Source organism: Juglans microcarpa x Juglans regia, chromosome 4D (genome assembly GCF_004785595.1).
Source record: "Juglans microcarpa x Juglans regia isolate MS1-56 chromosome 4D, Jm3101_v1.0, whole genome shotgun sequence".
NCBI lineage: Eukaryota > Viridiplantae > Streptophyta > Magnoliopsida > Fagales > Juglandaceae > Juglans > Juglans microcarpa x Juglans regia.
In genome coordinates, this window is record NC_054600.1 from 13,221,303 (window position 1) to 13,232,264 (window position 10,962).

The 10,962-nt window shown below is 34.5% G+C and overlaps 1 protein-coding gene and 1 pseudogene across 1 annotated transcript; one reads left to right on the plus strand and one right to left on the minus strand.

The window, feature by feature from the left end:
- Nucleotides 1-1,923: 1,923 nt before the first annotated feature.
- Nucleotides 1,924-2,436, plus strand: LOC121260145 (uncharacterized mitochondrial protein AtMg00820-like). The gene has a single exon (XM_041161992.1). It carries the CDS (start codon nt 1,924-1,926, stop codon nt 2,434-2,436), a length of 513 nt encoding a protein of 170 aa, XP_041017926.1.
- Nucleotides 2,437-4,815: 2,379 nt separating this feature from the next.
- On the minus strand, nt 4,816-9,160 carry LOC121260146 (annotated as a pseudogene).
- Nucleotides 9,161-10,962: the final 1,802 nt, after the last annotated feature.

A 10,962-nucleotide genomic window follows, 5' to 3' on the forward strand; every position in this document is an offset into this window, starting at 1 on the left:
ACTGAGGGATTATCAATCCGCTACCACAGGCGGAATTAGGTCCAAAAGACCGCTAACCCCAACACACGAGACATAATAGTGTGTAACGGCCAAAGGAAAGTGAAGAATGAATGAATGAATGAATGCATGCATGTATGCTTTAGTTTCTTTATGAATGAAAGTATGAGGTGTGGGAAATATTTTATGAAAGGAAAATCTTTGTAAAGAAAAAACTCCACATTGTAATGTTTTTAATGAAATAAATGCTTCTATAAAGTATGTAGATGCATGTGAATGCATGACTGAAAAGCTATATTAGTATATTTTGGTTGTATGAAGTAATGTTTACTGAGTATTCGACTCACTTTAGTTTTTATACATGTCCCTCCCCTTCTCATGGACAACATGAGGACAAAGCGTCAGGACAGACATGACCCAAGAGAAGAGTGACTACAACCTAGGCGGTTTTATGTAATGTATGAAAGTCCAAATTTTGTAAAAGGCATTTTATTTAACTTAATGATTTTCGCGGCAAAACCCTCTTTTATATTTGTATAATAGGTTTTAGTTTTAAACTTGAAATTTTCCATATACTGGGAAGGAAAGAGAAAAAGTTTTAAAAGGATCAGTAATTTCCATCTCCTTTTTCTCAAAACTATTTTCTAAAAGTCCCACCACGAGGACAAACGTTACAAAAGGTGAGAGAAGAAATCCATCAAGTTAATAATATCAATTAACCTAACAAAAGTTAAATTCATATTTTTGCTTAAATTTTGTATAAAAAATTACAACAACAAAACAAAGAACAACACTGTGAATGTTAACATTTAACTTGAATAACATATGAATTTAATTAACAAATACACAAATAACGCTTCATTTCCATTTTTATAATTTTGTTTTCTTTTTGTTCGGATATCTCTTAAAAAGAATAAATGTTTAGTCTTGACAATAAATGTAACAATAACAAAGATGAATTTTGAAACAAAAGTATCCAACTACATAAAGTTTCTTTTCGTATTCTAAATATATGTGGTTTATTTTTTTACGAAAGAAATCTGATTTTTTAATGTCTTTATTTTATTTGAAAAAATTGTTGAACGTCAATTCAACGAAAATATCAAAATCTTTCAAACCGATGGTGGTGGTGAGTTCACCAACACCCAACTCAATCTTCACCTTCAATAAGGTGATCCCCATCAATACTCATGTCCTCATACCCCTGAACAGAATGGCTTGGTGGAACGATGACATCGAACAATTCATGAATTAGGTATGACTTTACTTTCTAAAGTGGTGTTCGAAAACATTTTTGGGTCGAAGTTTTTTCAACTATTGTTTTCTTAATAAATCGTCTTCCTTCCACTACATTAGATCTTAACTCACCATTTTCCCTTCTTCATGATCATTATCCCGATTACACATCTCTTCGGGTCTTTGGGTTTAAATGCTACCCATATACTTGGGACAATAAGCATAGCAAATTTGACCCAAAAACTCTCCCATGTATTTCTATGGGCTATAGTGACAAACACCGAAGTACAAATGGTACCACCCACCTCTCATCGAACCTTCATCTCCTGACATGTTGTTGTTTATGAATCCACCTTCCCTTACAAACAGCTTGCAAATCTCCACCTCCCTCCCGATTCTGACCAAATTTTATCAACATTTATGGATTGGCATTCACCAAGCACTACACTTTCTAACCCAACAAGTGTCTCTAGTGTCTCTTCTGTGCAGGTACCTCTTCCACCAACTGATTCCACTCCACCCATGATTGGCGCCACCCTTATTCCATCTTTGACTCCCATGGAGCTGTCTCCTCCGGCTTCACTCCGAGTTGAGCCTCCTAGTGCCTAACATATGACCTTCCCCCCCCCCCCTTGCCGATCCCCCTTCCCACCCATTGATCCATTCATTTTAGATCCTCCTTGCCACAACATGGTAACCCCCTCTCAGGCTGGGATCCGCAAACCCAACCTAAAGTACGCCCACTATCACATAGTTGTTGACCTTCCCAAGGAACCAAAGACAATACACTCTGCCCTTAACCATGATGGCTGGACCAAAGCACTACAAGATGAGATCCAAGCTCTCCAAGACAACAATACTTGGACACTCGTGCCTCATTCCCCTCACATGGATGTTATTGGTTGCAAGTGGGTCTTCACGACCAAAATCAATGTCGACAGTACTCTTAATCAGTTGAAAGCTCGCCTTGTTGTCAAGGGCTTCCACCAAATTGATGGTGTCAATTATACAGAGACATTCTCTCCTGTAATCAAGCTCGGAACCATCCGGATCATTCTCAGTATTGCCCTTGTTTGCCATCGGGATATTCGCCAACTCGATATCATAATGCCTTCCTCCATGGTGATCTCCAAGAGGACGTGTTTATTTACCAATCTCCAGGTTTTATCCATCCTACTTTTTCTTCTTATGTTTGCAAGTTAAACAAGGCCTTATATGGCTTAAAACAGATTTCTCACGTCTAGTTTGATAAATTTAGTAATTTCCTTATTGCCTACGGTTTCCAGTATAGCTCTGCTAACCCTTCACTTTTCATATATCACACATCTCTTGGCACTATTTTTTTACTCTTATATGTAAATGATATTCTTCTCACTAGTTCAAACCCCTCACATCTTAATGCCTTCACTACTACTCTTAGTCAATAGTTTGCAATTAAAGATCTGGTTCTCATACACTATTTTTTAGGCATTCAAGTCACTCGCAACTCCCAGGTGTAGTTTTATCTCAATCTAAGTATGCTCTTGAGATGTGATTAAGAAAGTGATTATTAATAAATTTGTATTTTTTTCTTAATGATTAAGGATGTTTAAAAAATACTTTAAAAAAATCACTTACATTAGTGTGCATATTTGAGAAGCACATTTGGTGCCGCCTAACATTATCCTAAAATAAAATAACAATATCTTAATAGGATTGGCTAGTCAACTCGAATCTAGATGGGACCGATAAACTAATTGCTAACTTTCTAAATATTAAAGGTGGAAAAAGTTTGCACATTCTTTTAAAAAAAATGCTATTTTGCCCACTCAATTTGCCCCCTCATTTTGACACCTCATGTATTTTATTTTACTTTTTTTTTATTTACTTAATAGTTAAGGAAATGACTAATAGTATATTTATATTTTTTATATATTTTTAAAAAAATTAAAATGATAAAAAATATGAAAAAAAAATTGAAAAAAATAAAAAGGTGATTTTGGCCTGGTGGTAAGTTGTAGCGGGCTACTCTGAGTGGCAGAGTAGCACCGCTCTTCTTTTAATACGCCTGAATGGCCGTGAGATTTGGACGATCTCTCCAAGTGACAGTTCGAATAGTGACTACAAAGCCTTTTAAACCTAAAATTATGAGGGATGCTAAAAATCATCTCACACAATACATTTTATATATTTTAGATTTTATTTTATTTTATTTTTACTAAACTAACTAAGTTGTTCTGCTCATCATTCATATATCATATACTTTTTATAAAAAAGAGAAAAAAAAATAAAAGAGATATGGTGTGTGGTGTATGGAATGATAAGAATAATTATTATAAAATTAGAATTTATAAAAGTTTAGGGCTCATATTTTAGAATTTATTGATTTAGTTTATTGTAAAGTAATTAATGAAATCATGACGTGGTGATGTGTGATTGGAGAGCATAAAAATCATTTTTACAGATAAAAGATTGAGATCAAAGGGGTTGAAAGGAAAAACCCCTAATGAATTGTAAATGATATATGGTAGATTTTTATAAAATTTTAAAACTTTGCTTCTGTATTTAATATTAGAAATATATTATAAACTCTTTTACACATATATTTAGAAATTTGTAGAAAAAATGTAAAGGAACACTGCTAAGGTCGGTCGATCTTAACGCAAGGGTAATTTTATCTAAATTAAATCTGGAATTGCTTAGCTGATCTCTTCCGTACAACCATAATGAAGAGTTGTATCTGATAATTAATGTACAACTGGTATAGAGCACTACAAATCTCACACTTCTGCATTCTCAAATTAACGTCTTGTCCAATTGCTGGCATTAAGAATTGATGAAGCCTCAATATATTCATGAATTGCATCCATTTAAACAACTTGGCCTAGAGTACTGATCCACCTCACAGTATGACTACCCATTTCCAAACAACAAACAAGATAATGAATAATTTCTAATTTTAAATCATGAGGATTATATACTTCAGGATCAGGATGTTGAGATTGAAGGACCACCGCGCACTCTTTCACCTTCACATTCGAGCTACTTGTTTCAACTGATGCTCCAATGTAGCTCCATCCATCCAAATTATTTGACTGCTGCAAAAACCACTTGGCTGGTAGATACACCCCAAACCCAATTGGCCCTACAGAAGGGTGTTTGGGGGCACGAAGGACTACGGGTTCTTTTAGAGGACCTTCGTTAGTCTCAAAATGATAAACAAACTCAACAAACTGACCTTGATCAGGATGACTTCCCTTGAAAATCCTTGGATCTGAATTCTCTACCTCATCAACTTCATAAATAGTAAAATGAATATATGCCTCCCACTTACTATTATTATCTAAGTTTGGATGGATTTGAAGTGTTACATGAGAACCAAAACTTCTCATGTTGAACCACTCTGGAACATGATCAAGAGCTCCCAAGGAAGATCCACACAATTCCTTGGGAATAAAACAATTATTTTCCTACATGTGAAGTAAGAACAAAAAAAGAAAGATGTTAATTGGAGTATATTAAATAACCACTCCCACAAAACATCTTATGAAGAGATCAAAGAGACTCACAACATCATAGCCTTTTGCCTGCAAATTACTTTCTTCACGATTCAAGGTTCTAATGTAGTACTTTGTTATCAAAACCAACATAGAAGGCCCCAATAGAGTCATCATTGGTCATAAGCATTTCTTGCGTAGAGCAAGCATCATTTGAGCCAAACTCTGGCAACGCGAAAAACTTAGTGAATTTGATAGCAGTTCCACCTTTATACAATTGTTCCAGATACCCCTCACCATTCATGTCTTGAATTCCATCAAGTGCTAGGCAATTAGATACATCCAGAATTTTAAGATATGACAAACTACAAATAACGCTCGGAAAAATTGAGAGATTTTTGCAGTTATGTAAAGACAATATGAAAAGGCCGCATAAACTCTTAAATGATGGGGGTAGTTCCTTTATGGCAGTACCATCCAAAGAAAGTAACCGCAACGAAGTCATGTTTCCCACAATCTCTGGGAACTTCTCAAATCTTGAACAATCAAAAAGACAAAAATGTTTAAGAGACTCCAAGCTAATCTCATTTGGAAAGCTTTTAAGGCATTTGCAAGCCTGTAGATTCAATTGTCTAAGCCGTTTAAGAACACCAATAGATTTGTGGACCTTAAATAAACTTGTACAACCTTCAAGGTCTAGTGTCTCAAGACTTGGGACTCCAGTGAAGTTTGGTGTCTCCAACAAGTTTTGAGAGCCACTAAGATCAAAGCGTTTCAAACTCCCAAAACTCTATTATAAAACAATAAATATTGAACAAAAAAGAAATCATTAACGAGCTTAGTACCATTAGTAGAAAGAAGAACAAGAAGAAAACATCTTACACTAATTCCCTTCCACAGTTGCTTGATGTGGCTGCATGGAAATCTAAGTTCAATAAGATTGTCTGCTTGAAAGTTGTTTGACAAGGATTTTGATGGATATTCAGACCATTCTAAAACCCGTAACCCATGTGTTGGCATGAATCTTAAAGGGTCGTTGTGCCAATGCAGATTCAATAACTTATCATAGAGATTAGAAAAATTCATGTTGACAAAACTTGTGTTGCGAATTTTAAGAATTCTCAATTTCTTCATCTTTGAGAAGGCTCTAACACTGAATCGTTCCTCATTTTGATTAGGTAAGTTTAGCATTATGCCTTCAATCACGTCAGTTCCCTAGAAACCAAGAACAATAAAATTGTGTGAGAAATATTTGCAAAAAACTTAAGAATTAAAATGAAAATACACTATACATTTATATCTGGATTAATTCACTTACAGTATTATTCGTCAACACGTGAAGGACATCCTTATAATGCCACAATCTACAACGCCGGCCAGGCTATACAGGGGATTCATCATAAATTATTTCTTGACCCATTTTTTGTAGCAAATCATGCATCCTCAACCTTTTAGATGAGATGGTTATAAGACATTTCTCCATGAGAGTATCAATATTGAGGTATGGGTAGTAACCAGAATTTTCTAATATATCCATTAAAATGTTATCTAAGACCTCTCCATTGAAAAAACAAGCAATATCTAAAAACAATTTCTTTTGCAAATCCTCCAATCCATCAAAACCTACTTGAAGTATATCTAAAATTCCTTTATTAGGATTTGCTTTCAGTTGATTCCAAGCACCTTTCCATGCATTTTTTCCTCTACCAAACAAGGAGGACCCTAAAACTTTGAGAGCTAAAGGAAGGCCTTGAGCATATTTCACAAAGCCTTTGGATAAATCCACATAATTTTCTTCAGGATAGGGTTTCTTGAAAGCTGCCAAACTAAAGAGCTACAATGCTTCATCATTATTTAGCTCATTAACCTTATAGATATCATTCACTCCATGAGTTTTCAATAAATGGTTATCTCTGCTCGTTAAAATGATTCTACTCCCCAGACCAAACCAATCATGGCTCCCTGCTAATGCAGTTAGATGTTCTTCTCTGTCCACATCATCAAGGACAACAAATACTTTTTTATAACATAGTCTATTCCGTATCATATTCATTCCCTCACGATCGTCCCATATATTTATTTCCCTTTACATGAAGATCTTAGAAAGAAGTTGTTTTTGTAAAGAAATTAAACCACTATTTCTAGTTTCTTCTCTAATACAGGCAATAAAGCTGCTAGCTTCAAATTGGTAAGATATTCTATCATAAATGACTTCTACCAAAGTTATCTTACCCACTCCAGCCATACCATGAATTCCTATAAAGCGAACATCATCCCATCCAATACCAAATATGTTCATCATTTCCTCCACACGGGATTCTATTCCAACAAGGTCCTTGGAAAGAGTTGAAAAGTTACGACTCAATCCTTGAAGTATCTTTTTAATGATTTCTTGGACAATTGTTGATTCATACTTGGGAAAAATGATAAGATAATTAATTATTATGAGATAGTGATAGCCTTTCAAGAGCCAAATGTATGATAATGTATTAATGTGCAATATAGCACATTATAAGGAGCATGGTTTTGGGATTTTGGTTGTAACCTCCATGCTCCCTTTGTATAAGGTATTACTCTACTATAAATATGGGTTATCAATAAAATTAGAGTATTGTTCTCATATCTTCAATATTATAGCACCCTAATAATGTTTAACTTTTGACCCATACATTTCCATTATTTTTTTGTGAGAATTAGGAGAGTTTGGGTGTTGTTTCTAAATTAGAATCCATAGGAGAATTGTAGGTTTTGATAAGGAATTAGGGTTTCTTGGTACGTTGATGATCTGGGAGTTGTTGTTGATGCCAAATCCAAAGGGACAAGGCATCGTGATGTAGTTTAATATAATTGACAATAAAGTACAAGGGAATCGGCTTGGGAGTAATGTAATGATATGTAGTCAAAAGTAAGTGATGCATATAGTAAAGCGGCCAGAGGAAGGAAGTTGTAGCTCTAAGGATGAAGGGAAGCCATAGAAATACTGACTTTTAGAGGAATAGATATGGATGCAAATCAAGAAGGTAGTCAAGTCCCTAGAGAGGAGGAACCATGAGTGATGATACAATTAATAGTCAGACAAATATACCTATTTTAAAAAAATCCAAGCAAGAGGGAAAATTGGGTGATGGCAATAGCTAAATGGCCAATGGTCGAAGATGAAACGATTAATATTAGGGGGCAAGCACCAGTTGAATGGGCAGGCAGATCTCCCTCATCGTTTCCATAAATTTGTGGTCATCCACAACCAAAAACAACCAAACTTATCATGATTCAGAAACATTAAATAGATCATCAAATATTCAATCTGAATCTAGCATACCACGTAAAGCCATATCAATTGATAAATTTACTTTTGTGAAATCTCTTACCGGAGGTTTGAATAGTGAGTTGAGATGAGATGAGTTGAAATAAAAGTTGAAAGTTAAATAAAATATTGTTAGAATGTTATCTTTTAATATTATTATTCTTTTGAGATTTGAAAAAGTTAAATTATTTATTATATTTTGTATGAAAATTTGATAAATTTGTAATGATCTAGATGAGATATGATGAGATAAGATGAGATTGAGATGAAATGTTTTTTGTATCCAAACCTAATCGTGGCAGTAGCACTTCTCTAACAAAAAAGTAATAGATCATATCGATCAAATGTTAAATTTATTTAATTAAAGGGATTAGATTTCACATCAAGAATTTATAATTTTTGTCACATGAGCTAGATCGCTAACTGATCAACACGAGTCTAACATGTGTATTTATATGGATCCAATTAAATTTGATTGGTACAACCGACCGGAATCCAATTTTATTGGGATACAAATATGAGAATCTCCAACATATCCATGCATGCTCTCGTTATAAGAATAAAAGAAAAAATGTTACCTAAGATGAAAATGCCATCCGGATATGTTGCCCACTTCTTTCAAAGCAACCCTCCACGTTTGCATCTTCTCCATATCAATATTAGGGTCTTCTTCATGCCTAGCAAAAGCTTCTGCAAAAGCCCCAGTTTGGTTTTGTACCTCAGAGGGATCAACATGGTAGAAAACAGGCAAAACTGTCAAACTCGTCTCTCTCATGCATTCGACAATCTGGGCAAGTTCAGTCAAGCACCATCTTGAGGAAGCATAGTTTGTGAGATAATGGGGATGGCGTACATGGATTCACGTATTGCTTTCAAGAGCTCTTGAGAAATATATTTTCCTCGCTCAAGTTTCTCGTCGTCTTTAAAGGCAAGAACACCTTTCTTTTCTAAAGCAGTGTATAAATGGTCTATAAAACTCTTGCGGGTGTCTTCACCATGGAAATTGAGGAAAACATCATGTATCCATCGAGGTCTTGGAGAAGTGGAAGAAGCCGGTGGTACTGATGATGAGGCTCTTTGAGTGCTTAGGGGAACCATTGGACACTTGAAAAAAAAAAAAAAAAAAAAAAAAAAAAAAAAAAAAAAAAAAAAAACTTGTTTAAAGAAATGTTTGCTAGTAATTTGGAGATCACTTGGACATTTATGAGAAGAGCTAGCACTAACAAGACGTAAACAAGACGGAAGAAAACGTAAACAATTTAACAAACATCACCATTAGTGGGAATCAGGCCAGCTTGATCATGGGTTGATGTTAATTTCAGCCTAGAAGAAGTAAACAAGACGGAAGAAAATTTGAGATCAGTTGACTTGGACAATTGATCATGCACAGATGGTCTTGGTCCGTAATAGGGAACAATACCTTTAGAATATGCCAGCTATATGTAATGAACAGTGATGCTCTGCAAAAATAATCCAGAAAGAAAACGAAAGATTCTTATTTCTATCCTTTCTCTCTTTTTTCATTACAAAAATTAATTTACATTTCACAAGGAATTGTTACCGAGAGAGATATTTTATAATTGGTACTGCTAAGTGTCTTGGGTTTTCAAATCTTTTAGGCAAATCTTTTGCTAGGGGTCAAATGAAATATGCTTATCTTGTGGTGCCTTGGGAAAAAAAAAGATTGCGTCACTTTTTTTTTCTCATACACAAACTCCGTTTTAGCTGTCATATTACGGGCACCTTGGAGCTGCCTCAAACCTGTTTGAATAGTAAAAGTGTTTCATCTCAACTCATTATTATAATTTTTTCAAAATTTCAGATAAAATATAATAAACAATTCAACATTTTCAATTTCTAAAAAAATAATAATATTCTAATAATATTTCATTTAACTTTCATCTCAATTCATCTCATCTCGACTTACTATCCAAATGTCACCTTAGTTGTTGTTCCGAGTTTCAATTAACTATGTGCTCGATAATTCTATTCAGATGGTAGATTTCTTAACCCATTTTATTTTAGATTCTAATTTACAGTAATATATCCCCAACCCTATTATTTTGCAGGTAACTTGTTGGATTAGTGATAAAGAGTTTTTTGCTTGCTTGAGATCTTGATGTCTCAGTCTCGCTCTTGCTAGAAAATACAAACATAATTAATGCTATTAGAAATCTATTAAAGCATAAACCATTTGCTCAAACCTGGAAAATGACTCTTTTATCTTCCAGCAACCGAAAGTTCTCGTGTACGTAATACAGTTTTATTAGCCACTCTGGCTAGGTTTCAAATTGGTTCTTGTTGGATTCTTGATGTTGTCAGTTTTAGGTCTGGTCTTGCTAGAAATGACACCATAATTAATGGCTCTATTAAAGTGTGACCCATTTTTCAAACTTCGAAAATGGCTTTTATCTTGTAGCAAGCCAAAGTCCTTGTAAGTCGATTAGTTAATACGTGTCCTTAAATAAAATAAAATCCTAATGTAAATAAAATCCTAATGTAAAACTTGCCCGAAAACAAGGGCTCGTATCCTTGAGCAGGAAGATATTCTTTGCATGTCTTGTACCACCATTAATTCTTAGAGGTTTGGTTCAAGTGATAAAAGATCTTGGTTTTGGTGATATACTTTCCCTAAATTTTAAGGTATTTTTTTTTTTTTTTATAAAGAGCCGGTAGCCGTAGTGGCCCCGTCCAACATTTATTCATAAGACCTCACTTATGGTAGAGAAAAACCGTGGTAACAACAAAACACTTGGGGGTTTACTAGATAGAGCTTTATAAACTAACCCAAACCAAAAAATCAAAATAACAAAACAAACTTCTAACAAGCCTAATAGCAGCACCCCTTTAATAAAATCTTATATATGGAAGGCCTAGTTTATCAGTTCTAGGTCTTCTAACAAGCCTAATAGCAGCACCCCTTTAAAATCTACCAGAGGTCATTGATCA